The sequence below is a fragment of the Zalophus californianus genome, chromosome 1 (assembly GCF_009762305.2).
Source record: "Zalophus californianus isolate mZalCal1 chromosome 1, mZalCal1.pri.v2, whole genome shotgun sequence".
Classification (NCBI taxonomy): Eukaryota; Metazoa; Chordata; class Mammalia; order Carnivora; family Otariidae; genus Zalophus; species Zalophus californianus.
Genome location: NC_045595.1, coordinates 161,640,419 through 161,661,013, shown reverse-complemented (window position 1 = coordinate 161,661,013; position 20,595 = coordinate 161,640,419). Strand labels below are relative to the sequence as shown.

At 34.8% G+C, this 20,595-nt stretch overlaps 1 protein-coding gene across 13 annotated transcripts in view; it reads left to right on the top strand.

The window, feature by feature from the left end:
* DZIP3 (DAZ interacting zinc finger protein 3) overlaps positions 1-20,595 on the top strand; it is a 94,910-nt gene that overhangs the window by 48,163 nt on the left and 26,152 nt on the right. For 11 of the 13 annotated variants that reach the window (XM_027583426.1, XM_027583432.1, XM_027583427.2 and 8 more), the window contains 9 exons: positions 3,512-3,588; positions 5,280-5,897; positions 7,748-7,780; positions 8,734-8,903; positions 9,675-9,719; positions 13,632-13,657; positions 15,948-16,113; positions 17,536-17,631; positions 17,788-17,915. In XM_027583426.1, coding sequence (XP_027439227.1) covers positions 3,512-3,588; positions 5,280-5,897; positions 7,748-7,780; positions 8,734-8,903; positions 9,675-9,719; positions 13,632-13,657; positions 15,948-16,113; positions 17,536-17,631; positions 17,788-17,915 — 1,359 coding nt within the window. The remainder of the gene's footprint in view (positions 1-3,511; positions 3,589-5,279; positions 5,898-7,747; positions 7,781-8,733; positions 8,904-9,674; positions 9,720-13,631; positions 13,658-15,947; positions 16,114-17,535; positions 17,632-17,787; positions 17,916-20,595) is intronic. The other 2 variants (XM_027583436.2, XM_027583437.2) reach the window with 2 other exon arrangements.

Here is a 20,595-nt window from a genome sequence, read left to right as displayed (position 1 = left end):
CTTTGCTATTTTATAATAAATCTAAGAAATACCTTATAAAATTTTTCAAACTTTTTGCTAGGATTTTGATTGGGATTATGTTGACTCTGTAGATCAATTTAGGAATGATTTGCTCTTAACAATATTGAGGCTTCCCATCCATAAACATGGACTATAATTTCATTTAATTATATCTTCTTTGATGTTGCACAGGAATGTTGTATAGTTTTCTGTGTACAGTCTCGTAAGTATTTTGTCAGATTGTCCCTATGTATTTGGTTTTTTTATGCTGTTGCAAATGATATTTTTAAAATTTTAATTTCTAGTTATTATATAGAATTGTGTATACTGAACATGTATTCTGTGACTTGGTATTTAATCATTCCAATAGCATTTTGTAGATTCTTTGAGGTTTTCTACAGATGATCATATCATCTGTGGCTAAAGACAACTTTATTTCTTTTTTCCAATTTATATACTTTGTGTTTATTTTTCTTACTGCACTGGTTAGGTCCTCTGGTACAATGTTAAATACAAGTGGTGAGAGTAGACATCGTTGCCTTTTCTAGATCTTAGAAGACCACTTTTTTCCATTTAGTATGTTGTTAGCTGTAGATTATAGTTGAGCTTTTTTTAGGTTGAAGAAATTCTTTTGTTTTCCTAGTTTTCTGAAAATTTTGATCATGAATGGGTATTGAATTAATGCTTCTCTGCATGTGTTGAGATGGTCATATGGTTTTCTTATTCTTTAATTTGTTAATATGCTGAATTACATTCACTTATTTTGAAATGCTGTTATCAGACCAGATTGGGCACCAACCTTGCTTTCCTGGGATAAATAACAGTTGGTCATGATCTATTTATTTTTTCCTTATTGCTGCTGGGTTTTTTTCCTATAAGTCTTAAAAATAAAAAAACTTAAGATTTATATATTAGAGTGTGCATGAGCCCGGGGGCGGGGGGCGGGGAGGGAAGGAAGGGTTGGGTGGAGAGGCAGTGGGAGAGGGAGAGAATCTCAAGCCGACTCCCTGCTGAGTGCGGAGCCCAAACAGGAGTTGATCCCAGGACCCTGAGATAATGACCTGAGACGAAATCAAGAGTTGGACATTTAACCGACTGAGTCACCCAGGTGCCCCTTTCCTAGCTTTCTAAAGATATAACATTATATAAGTTTAAAGTGTACAAAGTGATTTGATATACGTATATGTATTGTGAAATGATTACCACAGTAAGGTTAGTTAACTGTGTGAGGTGATAGATGTGTTAACATTTTTCATGTGTGTTTGTGATGAGAACTTTTAAGATCGACTTTCTAGGGCACCTGGGTGGCTCCAGTCAGTTGAGCGTCAGACTCCTGGTTTCGGCTGGGGTTGTGATCTCAGGGTCGTGAGATCAAGGCCCATGTTGGGCTCTGTGACTAGCGTGGAATCTGCTGGAGATTCTCCCTCTCTGCTTCTCCCCCTGCTCACATGTGTGCTCTCTCTCTCCCTAGAATTAATAAAATCTTAAAAAAAAAAAAAAAAAAAAGTCTTTCTTAGCAACTTTCGAGTATACAAACAGTATGGTTAACTATAGTCACTGTGCTGTACACTGGAATTGGATCCCCAGTTTGTACCCTTTGACCCCCTTACTCATTTTCCCCATACCCTCATCCCTGGCAACCACTATTTCACTTCCTGTTTTTGTGAATTTGGGGGTTTTTAGCTCCCATATATATGTGATATCATGTAGTATTTGGCTTTCTCTGTCTGGCTTATTTCACTTAGCATAATGCTCTCCAGATTCATCCATGTGGTCACAAATGGCTGGATTTCCTTCTTTTTTATAGCTGAATAATATTCCTGTGTGTGTGGGTATAAATCATATTTTGTTTATTCATCCATGTTAGACATTTACTAGTTTTCATGTCTTGGCTATTGTAAATAATACTGCAGTGAACATGGGGATATAGGTATCTCTTCAAGCTAGAGATTTCATTTCCTTTGGATATATAATGTATACCCAAAAGTGGGATTGCTGGATCACATTCTGTTTTTAATTTTTTGAGGACCCTCCATACTGTTTCCCCTAGTGGCTGTACCAATTTACATTCCCACCAAAGGGGTTCCTGTTTCTCCCTGTCCTGGCCAACACTCATTATCTTTTGTGTTTTTGATGATAGCTAATCTTATCAGGTGTGAGGTGATCTCTCATTGTAGTTTTGATTTGTATTTTCTGGATGATTAGTGATGTTGAGCATCTTTTCATGTACCTGTTAGTCATTTTTATCTTCTTTGGATTAATATATGAATGGTGTATCTGTTTGCATTTATTTACCTCAACCTGTATATGTCTGTATTTAAAGAGAGTTTTTATAGACAGCATAGGTCTTGCTTCTTTATATCCAACTTGACAATGTCTGTTGCTAAATTGGAATGTGTATTCCATATAAATTTGCTGTAGTTATTGATACTTTTTTATGCTTACCTGTATATTATTTGTGTGATGCATTCTTAAAGTTTTTCCATTTCATTGCTATAATTTTATTGTAAGGCTGTACTACTTTAATTACACTGGTAGATATATGGGTTATTTCTGAATTCTGGCTATAACAAACAGTGCTATGGTGAACATGGCTGGACATGTCTCCAGATGTATATGTGCAGAAAGTTTTCCAGAATTTATACCTAGGAGTACAACTGGTAGGCCATCTGTCCATATCTTCAAATTTACTAGATTTTGCTGAACTGTTTCCCACAGTGGTTTTGCCAATTTACACTCCCACCACCAAAATTCCTTTTGCTCAGTATCTTCACCAGTACTTCAGACTGTTAGAGTTAAAAATGTTTCCAGTGTAGTGGTTGGTTGGCAGTGTTATGGTGCTGGAGATAAAAGAGTTAATGACAAGCATCACCAAAATCTCTGTCCTCATTAAACAAACATTCTGTGGTGGTATTGTCCCATTTTTGTTTGTTTTCTGTGGGAGATTTCATCTCAGTGCCAAGTCTCAAGTTTTTCATCTGTTTTATGGCAACATTTATTTAGTGTTTCATCTATTTAATAAATTTTGCTACTTTTAACCATTTTTTTTCTAGTTATTTGTATTGCTGTTATGCTCGTTTCTTTGTTGCTGCCTTTTTTGTTGTTGTTGTTCTTTTTTAAATCACTAGTCATTGAATGAGTTGAATTTCCTTGGAATAGTGATTGGTAGAAAGATCTTATGTTGGAGGGGGGTCTGGAAGGAGTTACGGATTTGCTGGGTTTGTTTACAGTGTTTCTGCTGCCATACAGCCTTTTTACAAATAAGCTAGTCCCATGATTTTTTTTTTTCTTGGTATGAAATCTAGCAGATCTGTTTGTCTCATAATTCTAATGAGAATGACAGTGTGGGGTTGTCAAAACCTATTGGTGGGCTTTGTTTGTTCATTCCTTTTTCTCCTTTGTTTTTAAGTTTTTCCAGGAGAAGAAAGTGCTCACTTACTTAGCCATGCTGATGCCAGAAATCTTGATTGACTTTGGTATTAACTGTAACTTAATTTTTTTCTACTTGCAGTTATAAAAAGTTAATGTCTCTGAAAATCACTGATACTGATATAAGACCGAAGATCAGTTTAAAATTTAGTACAAAAGGTACTGTTTTATTCTTCTATGCCTCCTCTTAAAAACTGTATTAAAAGTTTTGACTTGCTCTGTATCATGCCACTAATAACCATGTGTTTATGTTTATCATTCACTGGGCTTGGGTTTATACTAAGTAAGCATCACTTGGCATAGGCTGGAATTCATGGACAGAAATCAGCAGGTAAATGGGTCTTATATTACCTTGGCATCCTGTAGAGAAGTCTGCTAGGTCTGGTGTGTATAGCTGTGACTACACTACACACTGAGATTGGACTCCAGCAGGTGTTCCCTAGCAACATCTCCTCTCCTGTTGCATTCCCTGTTAATAGTTAGAGCTAAATGGAAGGCATGAAGATTTTGGGCTTAAGGCCATGTAGTCTAAACTTAGGTGCCAGTTGTTTAGGAGTATGCTAAGAAATGCCAGCCTCTCAGCACTTGGATACTTTAGGGCTCCTAGTCCCATGGAAGAATAGTTTGGTGTCAATCGTCCTTGTTAGGGGGAAATGAATGTTCTTGATCCCAGCCAGCGTCTTATTTGGCTGCCGAGAGAAAGCTCCTTGGGTCATTTGCTTTGTAACCTTGCTTGCCTCCATGGTGTATGTCAAGTATATCAAACCAGAATATTAGTTTTAAAATTTCTTGAAACATAGAATCATGAAGGATAAAATAATAAAGCTGCATTTTATGATAAATATGTATTTGGGTATTCATACAAAAAATACACCATCATATATCAAGTTCTTATTACTTTCTAATTCACTTCAGTCTACTTTCCTCCTTCTGAAGTGCTATTAAGCCAGAAAAATAAAAAGTGTTCATTCTCATGCTTTATTGCATTTCACTGATGAAATATCTTAATAAACTTAATAAACTTAGTCATTTATTTTTTGAGAGGGTAAGAACATCATCAGGTCAGTGTGTCTGAAACTTTAACATATATTTAAATCATCTGGTGATTTTGTTACAATGTAGGTGCCAATTCAGTAGCTCTGGGTTAGGGGCGGTGGCGGGAGGGATGCTAAGATTCTGCACTTCTAACAGGCTCCCGTAGCGATGCCACTGCTGGCCTGGGGACTACACTTTGCATAGTAAGGCATTAGGTCACTTTATGTTTTTTGAAATAGTTCTGTATTGTCTAATATGGTAGCCACTAGCCATATGCAGCTATTTAAATTAAGAAAAATTAGATATAATTCAAATTCAGTTCCTTTGTCAAAAAAGCAGCATTTCAGGTGTTCAGTGGCTAGCAGACCAAATCTAAAACATTTTTATCACAGAAAGTTCTACTGGACAGTGCTGATTAAAATAAAATATAGTTGCTTAAATAAAGTATAATTAAACACTGGCAGTTACCATTCTTGACAATCTTCAGAATTTTCAAAGGCCTAATATTTTTTATGCCATTTGGTTGCCAGAGCTCATTTACTTGAACAAAACCCTGGATGGTTGAAAGGCTTCTGTGGTGATTAGTCTTTGTGATTTCTTTTGCTTGGGAATATATTGTTTTTTTGTTGGGATTTTTTGACACCTAGACAGTTAGCAGCATGCTTGTTGAGCACTGGCTGTGGCAAAGCACTGTATTATACTTCATTCTTTTGGAATAGTCCCTGTCCTACAGGAGCTTAGGATGTAATACGAGAGACCACATAGAAAAAGAGCATTAATGTGGAATGTTTTGACTTCTCAAAATTCATTTTCAGATGAAATGCCTATCTTCAAACTTGATTATAATTATTTCTATCACCTGCTTCATATAATTATCATTTCTGGTACTGACATTGTCCGGCAAATATTTGATGAGGCTATGCCACCCCCTCTTTTGAAAAAAGAGCTTCTTATACACAAGAATGTGCTGGAACCCTACTACAACCATCTTTGGACCAATCACCCTATGGGTGGAGCATGGCATCTGCTTTATCCCCCAAACAAGGAGCCACCACAGTCCAAACAGTTTGACTTGTACCTCCTCTTAGCTCTCATAAAACATTTGAATGTATTCCCTGCACCCAAAAAAGGCTGGAATATGGAACCACCATCTTCTGATCTCTCTAAGTCTGCAGACATCTTGAGGCTGTGCAAATACAGGGATATCCTCCTTAGTGAGATTTTGATGAATGGTCTCACTGAGTCACAATTCAATTCAATTTGGAAAAAAGTTTCAGATATTCTTCTGCGCCTTGGGATGAAGCAAGAGGATATCGAGAAAGTGAAGGAGAATCCCATTGAGAATATCTCCCTCGATTACCATCAACTGTCCATCTACCTAGGCATACCAGTACCAGAAATCATCCAGAGGATGTTATCCTGCTATCAACAAGGTACAAAATAATTACTTACTTCAGCTGGTAAACATTCACTGAGTAACTGCCATGTGTCAGACACAGTGCTAAGGGCAGGAGATTCAGTGTGCTCACATTCTTGGGAGCATAGACTCATCAAGAAACCAATAAAAATCATAGTGCTAGAGATGTTCCAGAATCCTACCCTAAGAGAGTCCAAAAAAGCTTTCTGGAGAGTGTAATATTTAAGGAATTCTTAAATGACATGTAAAAGTTAGCCCAGTGAAGAAGATGGAGAAGGACATTTCAGAAGGCAACAAGAACAAAGGTATAGAAACATAAAAATATATTGTAATGCAGGAACTAAAAAGTTTTGCCTTATTGAGATCAAAGTAGGGGAAAGTTAATAAAGAAAATACATTCAAGAGGATTTCTCTTGACATGTCGAGGAGTTTTTGTTTTCAGAAAGGAACTGTTGAAGATTTTTAAGTAAAGGAGTTTTATCACTACTATAAAATTAAGGAAAACCATGGAATATAGGTGCTGTGTTTCAAGGATACCCTTTTAGATACCAGGAGTGTATGTTTTCTCTTCCTTTCTAGCAGAACCATGACATTTAGTTTAAAAATTTGGCAGCTATCCATTGGCCATGCCCATGGGTAATTAAAAAAAAAAAAAATCAAATAATGTTTATGCAAGTATCCAAGGTCAGCAGTAGCCATTCCCAGACATTGTCTCTTGATATGGGAAAGACTTCATATCTCCTCTTCCACATTCCTGGATAGCTTCTCATTTGTCGTCATGGGGAGTGGAGTTCAAGGCATGTCAGCATCACTGAAACCCGTACTATGCTATTCTGGGTTACTTTTCCTGGTCCCCAAGTTATTAGTTGTAAGTATTACCTACTGAGCAACTGATGACCACACTGATGCTATGTAACCGTACAACTTACCAGATTTCCAGTAATTGTTGAACCGGTCCAGATTTTCTTCAGAGATAATTGCTAGGCCCCAATAATAGTGCTTTTACTAAGGCTCTGGGATACCATTGTTTTTTCCTGCTTAACCTTTAAGAGCTTTCTTTGAGCATAAAAGAAGAGAATGCTGACTTTGATGATATGAGAAAGTCATGCAAGAATCCTTGACTTAAGAGACTTTTTTTTTTTACATTTACTTTATTGAGATTTTTAATAAACAAGAATAAAGGTAATATTTGAGAAATATTTGAGCACTAAATAAATTCAAAGCATTTCAAGCAGTTCTCACTTAGGTAGACCGAAAAACTTCAAGTCTCTTTAATAGAGGCTTTCCTAGTATCTTATATCTCTTTCCTAGTAGTTATTACAGTTGCTGTTTTCATTTGTTTGATTAATATCTACTGTTCCCGCTAAATCACTGCAAAGTTGTCTTACTTCTTCACCATTCAATATCTAGAGCCTAATAGGGCCTGATGCATTGTAGGTGCTTAAAAATTATTAATAGGCAAGAGAGAGGGAGGACTGATCAGGATAATTCATATTGCTAAAAAAACTCAAACTTTCAATGGAGGTTTGCTTCATAATTGACTATTATTACTTCATGACCTTAGACTTTTTAAATTATAAGAATGTGCTACTTGTTTTAAAGTGTTTATATTCTAGGCATTATCTATTATGAACTATCAAAATTTTGTTTTCCTTTTCTAAACAGGAGTTTATAACCTTTATGTTATAATCTAAAGATTATGCCTTGTTTAAACTGGATTAATGAGTGAAGCTAGTTGTTTTCACAGTTAGTTATAAAATTAATTGGTGCAGTGTAAAAATCTTCTGGCTCTTCTTAGTCCCAGTCAGATTTTTTTTGGTTGCATTTGCAATTGTACATCTTAAATTTTTTCTTTATGTATCATAGGAATTGCTCTACAGTCAATAACGGGCAGTCAACGTAAGTATGTTTAAAAACAAAATACCTAGATGACTTTTCAACTTGGGACAGCTAGGGGATACTTACAGGCGTTTTACTTGGTCAGATAAACTGTATGATAAACTATAATTGTTTGTTATAAGCTTGGAAAATCATGTGGTCAAATTACTACTGGTCAGCTGAATGTAGTATGAGCCTTTTTACTCTGCTTTGGTCTTAGTGCATGTGCTCCAGGATTTACCCAAGCATAGTTTGTTAACTTTTTTTTAACAACACTGGATACTTCAACAGGCAGAAATGTCTACCTGCTTGCTTTACCTGCTTGTATATGCTACTCTTTAGCTTATGTAGCTTTGATCTGGTTAACTGTGCACTGTTCAACTATATACTCTTTTTGCCAGGTGGTATATTGCTGATTTTTTTAATTTCCATTTTTGTGCTCTTGTGGATTTTTTTTTTAATGCAATTCATATTGTGCAAGTAAAATTGTACATAAAACAACACCATGGGTTTTGTTTGGAGTAAAATTATACTTAAACAATAAAAATGTTTAAGTTAAAAATAAAAAATGTTCATTATCCTAAAATTATACTAGTTTTAGTATTAATAGGGTCAATGTCAGGATCCTCAAAAACTTAGTATTTAGAGTCGACTTAAGTTCTGAATATCTATATTTAGAGTCACTTAAGATAACAGTATTTACTGAAATTTAGAGTCTACTTAAGATAACAGTAAAGTATCAACATTTGGGTTTGTACTGATTGGTTCTAGGCTAGTATCTGTACCTATTTGGTCATTGATAAATGGGCATTTCATTTTCATCTAGTGATGGAACAGAGTAAGATGTCTTCTATTTCTGTTCCTGGGATGGTGTTTTATGGGGGGAGGGCCGGGGAGGAGGGATTTGTTTATAATAATGATGAGGCTAAAACTGTATGCATCCTGATTTTGAGTGTTTTGTTTTTAACATTTAGGTATTGAAATAGAAGAGTTACAGAATGAGGAAGAAGAACTAAGTCCACCCCTCATGGAGTACAATATAAATGTGAAATCAAACCCTGAAATACAGTTAGCAGAAATGAATAAAGATGGAGCGTCGATACCCAGTGAATCTTCAACAGAATCTATTAAAGATCTCCAGGAAGTATAAGCTCTCATTAATATTCAAATCAGAACTTAATCAGGGCCTTTAGTTTGTTGCATGTGCTGTCCTTACAGTATCCCAGATGATCTTAGTTTATGTTTACCATAGTGTTTACACAGAGCTTGAATTGGAATGGTTCTTTCCCTAGTACTTCCAAAATCTTTCCTGCCTTAAACATTTATTTTGCCAGCATTTACTGAACACTTGTTATGTGCCAGGCACTATGCTAGATTTCTGAACATGTTTCTTCATCCTGAGTGATGGGAAGTTAATAGAAAATAGAAGAAAGCATAATGGGGAATAGAAGAGAGAAAGAAGAAAACAGGGATATTTCAATGCCATTTGCACAGGAATAGAATTAAAATCATGCAGATGGAATCTCTGTATTTCTTTAACAGTTATTATATGGTCACTAAGTTATTCCCAGACTTAATTTTTCCTCTTATGGACTTGAATATGTTGATTTTTTTTAAAGTCCCTTCCTCCTTCGTTGTTCATGCATGCACATATGCAAATGAGGATCTGTGAGGTTTTTTTCTATAGCCTATTCATTGATATGTTATTCCTTTATAGATCAATGATTTTTTCAAGAGCAGAAGACTGAGATTAAAATCAAAGTGAAAATGAAAATAATTTTCTATAGAATCTAGGAAGAAAATGTGATGTATAATATTAGAAGATAAAAGATTTCCGTGGTTAGAGGAAATATATTTTACAAAATAACTTATTGTGCAGTTTGAATTGCATATTAATTGATTTATTTCTTGTCAGGTTAAGAGTAAACCAAAGAAAAAGAAAAAGACTAAGAATAAAAAGGTAAGTGACTGCATTAGCATTATAATAGAGGGATGTCTAATTATGAACACTTAGATTTAATAACATGGATTCACTGTTAGAACTTAAAATTAATTCAAGTAGACATATAGCATAAATGACTTACAAATGTCAATAGTTTATTGAATATGTGGCTATAAAGAAGTCTATATATATTAGATCCTGAATGATTTAAACTCGCAGTGTATCCTACTTCACTGCCCTAAATCACAATTATACATTTAAATATACAAATGAGAAACTTGAAGTAGTTATTTGGAAATCTCATTAATTTCTGCATACCACTCTCATTTAAAAAATGCCTACTCAGTGTTTGAAAAACAGCTTCTCATCATATTTCTAGTGATATATTCAGAAGCATTTTTCAAAACCTTAAGAAATCTTGATTTTCTTCTTTGTGTCCAAGGCTCTCACCAGTGCAGTAACGTACAAAAATGGTACAAATTCAAGAAGCTTCATTCATTCCTTTTGTTTTGCAGTTACAAAATAAACAACTTCTTGTTACTATCTATAACAGTTTTAGCAAAAAGTCTCTTAATTAGCTTGGAAAATTACAAAGGAAGGTTGAGTCTTGTTTTGTTTTTGACTTAATTTTTTATTTACTATGACTGTATTTCTGGAGCAATTTTGTTGTTGTTCAGAACAAAATTGAAGGGAAGGTACAGAGATTTTTCCATATATCTCTGGTACCCACACATGAATAGCTTCCTCCATTATCAACATCCCCCAGCAGAGTGGTACATTTGTTACAATTGGTTAACCTACATTGACGTATCATAATCACCCAAAGTTCATTTACATTTTGGTTTACTCTTGATGTTTGTAGATTCCTATGGATTTGGACTCAAGAGTTTTGTTTTTTTGTTTTTTGTTTTTATCAAGCATAGAGCTAACCATTATGCTTTGCAAACTTTATGGTGGGAAAAAAAAAAAGTTTTATTTTCTGGCCTGAAACATACACTTAAAATCTAGATGTACTCTGTAGATTATATTATAAACTCAGAATATTTGCCCAACTACAATCAGGTAAGCCCATGTTATCTAGTCTTTTGGAAGCATACACAAATTTTAATCATAAATGAAATTTAACACAATGAAGGGAAAGTTACAGAACACTTAGGTGAAGGATAAAATAAAGGTTATTTATGCTCTGATCAATAAAATATCAATATCATTTTTCATATTTATCATAACCATCATTTATTATAACTTACCATTTCATTTAAAAGTTATTTTAAAAATTAAGTTATGTATTTAAAAGATGAATAAGAAGACTTACTTTTAGGCAATTCTTGTATGACAAAACACAACCTGGTCCATTATTTTAGCTGACATTTTTAAATTTTTGCCAAACATCAGTAAATCCCAGGTCTAATACTACATAAAGCTGGCCAAGTAAATACACAGTTGTCAGACCAAAGGGATATAGTTTGTCTCTTCCAAAAAGGTATATAGTTTTCTTCCAAAAAATTAAAATATGGTTACTCAGATTCTCAATTTTAGTTCAGTGGAAAGTCCCACTTTTATGTCAAATTGAAATTAAACAGGGAATAAACACAATTGGAAATAAATGTAAACACAGCTCAAAACTTCACATGCTAGTATTATTGAAAATGTCTTACTAAATGTCAGAACGTTTTTTGTTATTTTTTACAACAACCTAAGTTTTTTTTCCAATTTATTTTATTAGAAGAAGTTGAGATACTTTGAAGATAATTTTATCAAGATAAGATTTGGACATTAGAAGAGAGATCTTACATCTTTTTAATCTAAATTTTAAAGTATAGGACCTAAGAATGCTGAAATTTTTGCATATGACTATTTCACATACAATAATCCTATTATACTTTGTTATTGTAGGTACAAAGAATTGTGTGGTTATAATATAAGCAACCAGTTGTAAAAAGCTTAAGTCAATCACATTCTCTAATCAGGAGTTTTCCTCATGAAAAATTCTAGCATACAGAAATTAACTTGTGTTGTACAGAATAAGAACAAAGTCCCTATGAATGATGTTGTGTCCTCTGTTAATAGGTGTTCTGCAATATCTCTACCTAACATTAGTTGAAGTCCTACAAAGATCTATCAGGGACTCTGGAAGAATATGATGAAAAAGTAAAATTTGTATAGCAAATAGAGGGAACAGTAGTGATAACTTGTAACTAGTAGATAGATTTTGTAGTTACTCTTTCTTCATTTAGGAATTTCGTATTCAGCTTCTAATATATCCAAATTATAAATAGCTCTTTTGGGAGTTAATTAGGTCCTCCTTCCTACTCCCACTTTCCACCCAGGGGAATTAAGGGTTAAGAATAGAAAAGGGAGATAAAGCAGATGGCAGAAGAATAGAAGGCTTTGTGATGAAGCCTTTGGGAAAAAAAGGAAACATGGCAGGAAATAAATCTAGCCCTTCAAATTGGGTGTGCTCTCTACAGAAGGGAAGTTGCTGAGATGCATATAGAACAGGCTAATGCTTGTGTTGACAAGAAGTTGTTATAAGAGAGCTAAAAAGTTTCAGAAACTATTCAGCTATACTCGGTGTTCATTATTAACAACCAGATGTCTTTCCGGTCAGTTATTCAGGTAAACTGGAACAAAGGTAGGAGTTGATAATTCTAAATCATAGAATCAGATTGGTGCTGGACATTGATCAGACACTGAAATGCAAAAATCCATTTAGTATATAGAAATAAACAAAACAAATTTGTAAGTACATCATGGAATCTGGGGAAGAAGACCCTGAAGTTTCTTGTAAATAAGAGGTGGTAGTAGAAGTTAATACTCTAACTTATATAAAAGTAATTAATACTCTTAATAGAAGGGTAATGTATAAAAGTAATTAATACTCTTAATTAGTATGTGCTGAGTGTCATTGATACTACCTGTATGTAGTATGTTGCCTTTTTGGTTTTACTTTAATGAACTTAAAATTTAGGGTTTTTTAACATTTCCTTCTAATTGTGATCTCCCTGACACTTCTTTTTCTGTAAGATTTCTTAATATATCAGTCTGCTTTTACCTTATGTGTAGATTTTCAAGAACTCTTGTAGTTAGTAGTATTCCATAAAGGAGAATTACACATATTCTGTCCCAAGATTATCAGTAGGTGCAAACTCAGCCCCAGTACTTATTTCCAATATCCGAATCAATAATTTTTAAGTTGTCTCATGACTCAGTGGTAGATTACAAAATCAATTTAGTGGGTCACAACTACCATTTTATAAAATAAATAGAATTAGTAGGAATAAAAAAAAGCTTCAGAATTCATCACATAGTGTCTTAGTTCAGGCAGCTATAACAAACTACCATGGACTGGGTGGTTTAAGCAACAAACATTTATTTATTTTTCCCAGTTTTAGAGGCTGGGAAGTCCAAGATCAGGGTGCCAGCAGATTTGGTGTCTGGTGAGGACCCTCTTAGTTTGCAGATGGCTAACTTTTTGCTGTATCATTACATGGTGGAGAGAAAGAGTGCACACGAGAGCAAGAGATCTAGCTCTGGGGTCTTTTATAAGGGCGCTCATTCCATCATGAGGACTGCAGAGCATCATCTAAACCTAATTACTTTCCAGTGGCCCTACCTCCAATTACCATCACATTGGGGAATTAGGGTTTCAGCATATGAATTTGGGAGAGGCACAAACGTGCAGTCCATATAACACATACTATGGGTAAAGTTTATTTAGTGGAACTTAAATTTCAGTTTTATACTTACGTACAAAGATCTGTATATAAGTGCATTTACATCATAACGTAAAATGTATTTCTTATTTTGATTGTGGTCAAAAAGTTTGAGAAACACTGATCTAAATCTATGTTGTACAGACAAGTTGATATTACTATGCTGTACAGACAAGTTGATATAGATTACTAATTCTTGATGCTGTTTTTTCAGAATAAGGAATCAAAAGAAGAACAAGTGTAAGTATTGGTTTAATTTTTCATTTTTTCTTACTATTTTCAAAGTGTGCTTTGCTGGTATGACACAGCCTTGCCTTGAAAAGTGTTCTAAACGAAGAAGGTACAATCCCTTGTCTTAATAACTTGTCACTTTTTAACAGAGTGATAAAAAGTAAATTATCATTTACTTTGGGAGGATAGAATCTGTCACTGTTTTTATATTAAGGCTACTCAAGAGTCACCCAGTACTAACTGCTTTTTTATTCAAAGACTAATTTGGATCCAGCATAAAATCTTTTAAAATATAGTCTAGGTTGTGGTTAGCCAAATCTAACTTAGGTAAGATTTAACCTTAAAGAACAGATCATTGTTTGTCCTAATGACCTCTTTTATGGAAGAGTTTGTTTGATTTGGTTTGTTTAACCCACAGCTTGTTGTTTTTAATCCCAATTGTTAACTATGAATTTTGAACCTTTCCTGGCAACCTTTTAATGTCTGAAGATCACTGTTATTCGTTCAACTATGTGATTGATGACAATGCAGTAGAGGATGGAAGTAGGGGAGACAGTAATGAAGAGATTCATTATACCCACCAAAAAGTTTGTTAATTGAAAATCGGTAACTTTAGAGAACTCACTGTGAGGACATAAGTTATTAAGAAATCTTTAAAATGGTAGCAAGAACATATTTTAACTTTAAAGTCATTACTTGTAGTTGATATATTCTCACTGATAATGGCGTGATCTACTTGGTAAGTAAATGGTTCATCATCCAAGATGGGTTTTCATGTTCTCTATCAAGTCAGTAAGTTGAGCAAAACAATACTAGAGCAATAGTTTTTTGATTTTGGCTTTTTTTCAAGCCAGGTCTAGGTGCCATAAAAATAATTTACTGAAGAGTGAAACAGTGCTATCAATCATTTTGCTTATTTTACCTACAGTGTAGACCCAAACCTAGGTGATCATCAGATTACCCAGGGACCTTTGTTTTCATATGAGAATTTTCAAATATGTATAAAAGTAAAGAGAATAGTATGTATCTACATTAATATATGTAACTGTCATCCCGATTCAACAATTACACTGTTTTTCCATGTTTGCTTCATTCTTCCCTTAACATTTTCTTCCTTGTTGAAGTGTTTTCAGTCCTAAATTTCATGTAATTTTACCTCTACATGCTTCAGTTTGCATCTCTTACTGATAGGAACATTTTCCTATATTATCACAATGCTATTATTAAACTTTAAAAATTTAGGAATAATCTTCTGGAGCTTTTCAAAAATACAAATTCTTCTATGTACTTAGAGTTGTCAGGGTACCTGCAAAAATAATAATTAAAAAAAACCTCTTCAGATAATTTGAAAAATTAATTGGGTTTGGGAACCAGTGGTCTACACAAGCAATTGATTTCATTGGACTTTCCAAAATGTTTGAGTCATTCTAGAATACCTTAGTGATACCTAATGACTATTTTACAGTGTTTTACAAGTTACTGTGCAAGCATTAGATGCCATTGTTTTCTAGGTCTCCGTGCCTAAAAGAAGTAATAATGCACCCTAGAGTTATGTATTTTCTTTCTATTCACTAATCAAGTCATTTATGTCGTGTTACAAGTAAAAGTACTATTTATTGTTACCATTTAATGAGAGTAAGAAGGAAATTTATAAATAGTAGGCCAATTTGAAAGGATAGTAGCATGCATTTAAATTTTTAGACATGGGTATAGAAATGATTTGTCATTGCACTTACAGTATTTTCATTATTTTTTTAGTGGTTTTCTAGTTACTAAAATCCATGTTATCACTACAGTTTTTTTTTTTTAAGTCCTATTACCAAAGAAACCTCCATTTTTAAATCTACTTTATGTTGCTATTTGCAGCCCTCTATCTAAATGTACACTGGACCTAAGCAATGAAATTGATTAAACCAACCTACTTGTCAAGAATGCTGAGATGATAAAATAATATAGCAGATGTGATGCTTATCAATATTTCCCAAAGTATTGTTCCCCTAAAAGTAACTGGTGTTATTAAATTTGAAAAATAAATTCCATGGTCTCATAATTCTTGAAAACACTAGGATGAACAGAATAGTACCTCGATTGAGTGCTATTCCATATATGCTAAATAAATTCATTATGAATTGTCAAGAGAAATACACAATATGAGCACCGTTTAAACTTTCTTTGGCCATGAACCCTTCTGATGCTGAACATTTCATGAGACCAATACAGTATTAATTTGGGAAGAATGGCTTAGATGAAAAACACTCAACCATTATAAAAAATTACACTGATTATGTCACCACCATAGCCCAACTATGATAGGAAAGGAAGAGCAGTTGAAGAAAGAGCAAGCAAATCAACACCCAGTCAGTGGATTTATGAAAGATGATGCAAGTGATATTCAAGAGGATTCTGCAACTGAAGACAAGTTCTATAGCCTGGATGAATTGCATATTCTGGACATGATAGAGCAGGTAAGCCTGATCGGAAAGGGTACAGCCCTGCCTTCCTTCTTCCAGAAACAGTTATTAACCTTTGGTTTTGCCATGACTGTTTGAACAGCATGTTAGCCTAGTGGTCTGTGCTGTATTTGTGAGGAGCAAATAAAAACAGGAAGAGGGAGGGACAGGATTGGTAGAGGGGAAAAAGAACCTTAGGAGCTGAAATTTTTCTCTTTAGCCCTCAAACTATTTCCTGGCTTTAATTATTAGGCAGTGTTGATTACAAATGTGTTCCTTATGAAAGGTTTTCAAATACCACAAGGGAAAAAAAACTTGGCTTAATCCCATTGATTTAATTTTGAGAAAAAGTTTTATAAAACAAAGGTACTTTCATTTTTAAAAAATTAAACTGGTTGTAGACATGATATGTCTACGAAAATATTAATGTACAACAGTGTTTTGTTTTGTTTTCCTTTGGTTCCTTTCCTAGTAGTAGTCACTTTGGGAATGATGTACCTATATGTGAAAGTGATTTAAGTGCTCAGTAGAACACTAAATCAGACAAAGCATATGACTTTTTTAAAATCACTTGATTTAAATGAGAATTCTATACTAAGGTAATTTAACGATAATTTCATGAAAAGGTAATTTAATGATAACCTGTTCCATAGTATGTAGGAATATTGATTGTCTAAGGGTACATTTAGTAAAAATGATTCCCTGGCTGATAATTGTCATATCTCCTTTTCTCTTTCCAATTATAATAATAGAATACTTATATTTTAACTAAAATGACATAGTCTCAGCTTTGGATGTCAGACTAAAGTTTAAATATGGGGCCTTTGGTTTTCATTCAATAGTTACGAGAGCTCCAAAATAAAAATACACACATTTTGGAAAATGTTTATGCCCTCATTTATTCAAAAAACATTTAGCACTTTTTTGTCAAGAGCTATGCTAAGACATGGTCCCTGTGATCATAGTGTTTACAATCCAGTGGAGAAGTTGAATATTAAGCTGAGGTGTTACTGAGTAATAATTAAGTGTTTGGGCACTTCAGGCTGCCTGAGTTAGAATTCTGGCTTCTCCAGTTTCTGTGTAACCTTGGTAAGTTACTTAACTCAGTTTTGTCATCTCTAAAATGGGAATAAGTACCTACCTTATACGGTTTTTACGACAATAAAGGTATTACCAAAAAAAGCTTAAAAATATGGTAAGCATGCACGTAATGTTACCCAGTAGTAGTAGCTGTAGGCAAGTTAACTGTGGGATTGTTTAGTGATTGCTGTAATTGGGGAGAGGTGGGTTTATCTGCACTAATTGGAGAAGTGATGTTTGCATTGAGACATAAAGCATGAGTAGGAGTTAAATGGCAACTTTAAATCCCCTTTAACTAAAGAATTAGTGTTTTTTTTTAGAGGAAAATAAGGCATGCATATTCCATTTGCTCATTAGGGCTCAACCAGTAAAGTAACTGCAGAATATGGAGAAACTGAGAAGGAAAAGCTTGCTCGGCAGCGGCAGCTATATAAATTGCACTATCAATGTGAAGTAAGTACTTTTGCCATTCTATCTGAAGCCAGTAAGAAGTAGTTGAGATGTTCAATTTAATGGTAGTTTCCTTTTTTTGAAGAACCCATTTTTTTTCTTTTAATATATGGTGACCTGAACAGAATTAACTATGAAGTAATATTTTTCATTGATCAGGATTTCAAAAGACAGTTGAAAACAGTGACTTTTCGGTGGCAAGAAAACCAAATGCAGATTAAGAAGAAAGACAAAATCATTGCATCTCTGAACCAACAGGTGGCTTTTGGAATCAATAAGGTATCCAAGTAAGTGCAAATTTGTTGATAACAGGAAATTCTGGATTTGCTCCTTAATGAACACAATCCTTAAACGATAATCCCTGTGTAGCCACTAGGTGGCATTGTGACTACACACTAGGAACTGACGATTTACAGGCCTGCACTTGCTTAAAAATCCAAGCCAGCTGGATTGAGAAATAAGCAAGAGCTCACTCTATATATCAAGCTTTATATGTATTGGCTGAACAAGTGTGATTATAATAGAATTACATGAGAAATAGAATTAACTTTCAGGTCATGATTCTAATTTTTAAAAATATGACCAATGATTTGCTGTTTCTTTATGGCATATAATGAATACGTTCCTCAGAGACACCCATAAAATCACTTGAATGCTTTTTTGTATTGGTCTCAGTTTCTGTGTTCCAAGACTAAGAGATTAAAATGAATCAAATTCCTGAAGACTCTTCCCTCCCAACATTCCCTTAACAATCTTAAGTATTAAATACCTAAGACTAAAAATTCTGACTTAATAGAGGAAAATGAGTGTCTTGCTTTATTCTTTTTGTACTAATAACTGTCTCCAGTCATATCAGTTGAAATCATAACATGATTTGTAATACATTATTTTAATACATAGTAATGCTACAGGATGCCAGTTGTCCATGAAGTCTAATTTGAAATCTGTTCTTAGACTGCTAATAGGGTGAATAGACAGGTTCTAGAGAATATCTTAGAGTAAGGAGTCCACAATATCAATTATGAAATTAGAGAAATATCTGGCAAAGATTTAGGTCTCAAATTTTCTCCCATATATGATACCATCCAACCTTAAAGGAATGTTTTAGAAGAACTGGATGCCGTAGTGCTGGCAACATAATCTCAGTTAAAAACACTTTGGCTTAGCCCTGCTGGAGTTAGAGAGATCCTTCAAGTTCAAGGAGGTGAGGACCTAAGATGGCTTTGGCAAATCTAAGCTGGATACAGTCACTGAAGAATCCACACTTAAGGGTTCAAAACTTTGTCTTTTAGCTTGGAAGGCAATGACCAATCCATATGTATGTTATATAATATCAGAAATCAGAAAAGTAATGCCATCCATGCAGATGAGCTGCTGCCTTTCTCCTTTACCATCTGAGGATATCCTTCAACTCTTATAGCTGACCTAGGCACCCTTTGTATGCTTGAGACTACAAACAGCATTTTAGGGGATGCATATGTCTTCATGCAAGGAGCATTCACCAGACATTTATTAGGGGGCCATTATGTGAGAAGAATTATGTAAGGCACATACCAAGATACCAAGACATGTCAGACATTGTGAGCTAATGGAGAGTACAGATTAATTTGTTTAAAATTACTTAAAACAGAGGGACTTCTAGTTCTGCCAAGAAATAGTAGTAGTATTCCTTGCAAATCTTCCTACTTACAACTAAAACACCCTGGATATAACACAACAAACAAGCAGAGGAAGACTCTAAAAGGTAGAAGAAAATAGACTATCTCGAGACCTTGGTACTTGAGGAATGATATGGCAGTGACTTTTCTTATTGCCTCCCATATATCCTAGACAGGGTACTGCAGAAATCAACAACCTGGAACAGCCAGTAGGTAGAGAGGGGAAAGCTTCAAGAAAAGCTTGTTTTCTCTATCCAAAGGATCAGGAAAAGGAAGATATAACAACAGAAAGCCTTTTTGGCAGTATCCACCTACTCTAGTCAAGCTCCAGTGGTCCCATACCACCCCTTGGAAGCAAGCAGTGTGTTCCAACATGGCAGATAGCAGAAACCAGATTTCCTTGCTGGGGTGGTATCAGCAGTACTGAGCATGCAGCTGGTCTTCCATTCCCCACCAGGCAAAAGCAGGTAGTATTCTGGTTCCTCTGCCAGGATAGTGTCAGTGTGATCCAGCAGCAAGCTAAGCCTCTACCTCTGCCCAGCATCAGTGAGACTTAGGGTAATCTGAGGTGGGACTGGTCAGTACTAGGTATCACCTCTACTCTCCTCATGGGGAACTGAGCTGCCACCCCTGGGGCTAGTTGGCACTCTCTTTTCTCCCCTCTCCCCAGCTGGTGCCAGAGGGGCCCAACATGGACCTCCTGCTCTCCACCCTGTAGCCACAAAGCAATGTGAGTCAGCCCTGTGCTTTCTCTTTCCCTGGTGTCAGTAGGGCCCAACAGGAAGCTGATTTTACACTCTACTGAGAGGCAAAAAGCAGAGTGAGTTGGTGCCCCACTTTCTTGGGAAATGTCGGTGGGACCAGGGAGGGACTGAACTTCTACACCATTCATCTGCATTGAGACAGAGTGTCAGTGTGCGGTTTTGGTGGGATGTTGTTAACAGGGCTGAATGGAAAGCTAAACATACACACTCAGTCCTGACACTACACAGGGGGTCTTCCTGCTTAAAAAAAAAAAAAAATTAAATTCGGAGTCTCATAATATCCAAAATACCTAGGTATACAAAGAACTAGGACAATCACAACATGAAAGAGAAAGATAGTCAACAAAGGACAACTTTAAGATGATTCAGATTTGAGAACTGTCTGACAAAGATTTTAAAGCGACCATCATAACAGTGCTTCAGCAACAAAATTGAATTCTGTTTAAACAAATGAGAACCTAGGAAATCTTAGCAAAAAATGTTATAATAAAGGATGGAAATTATAAAACTGAAAAATACAATAACTGAAAATCTTGCTGGATATA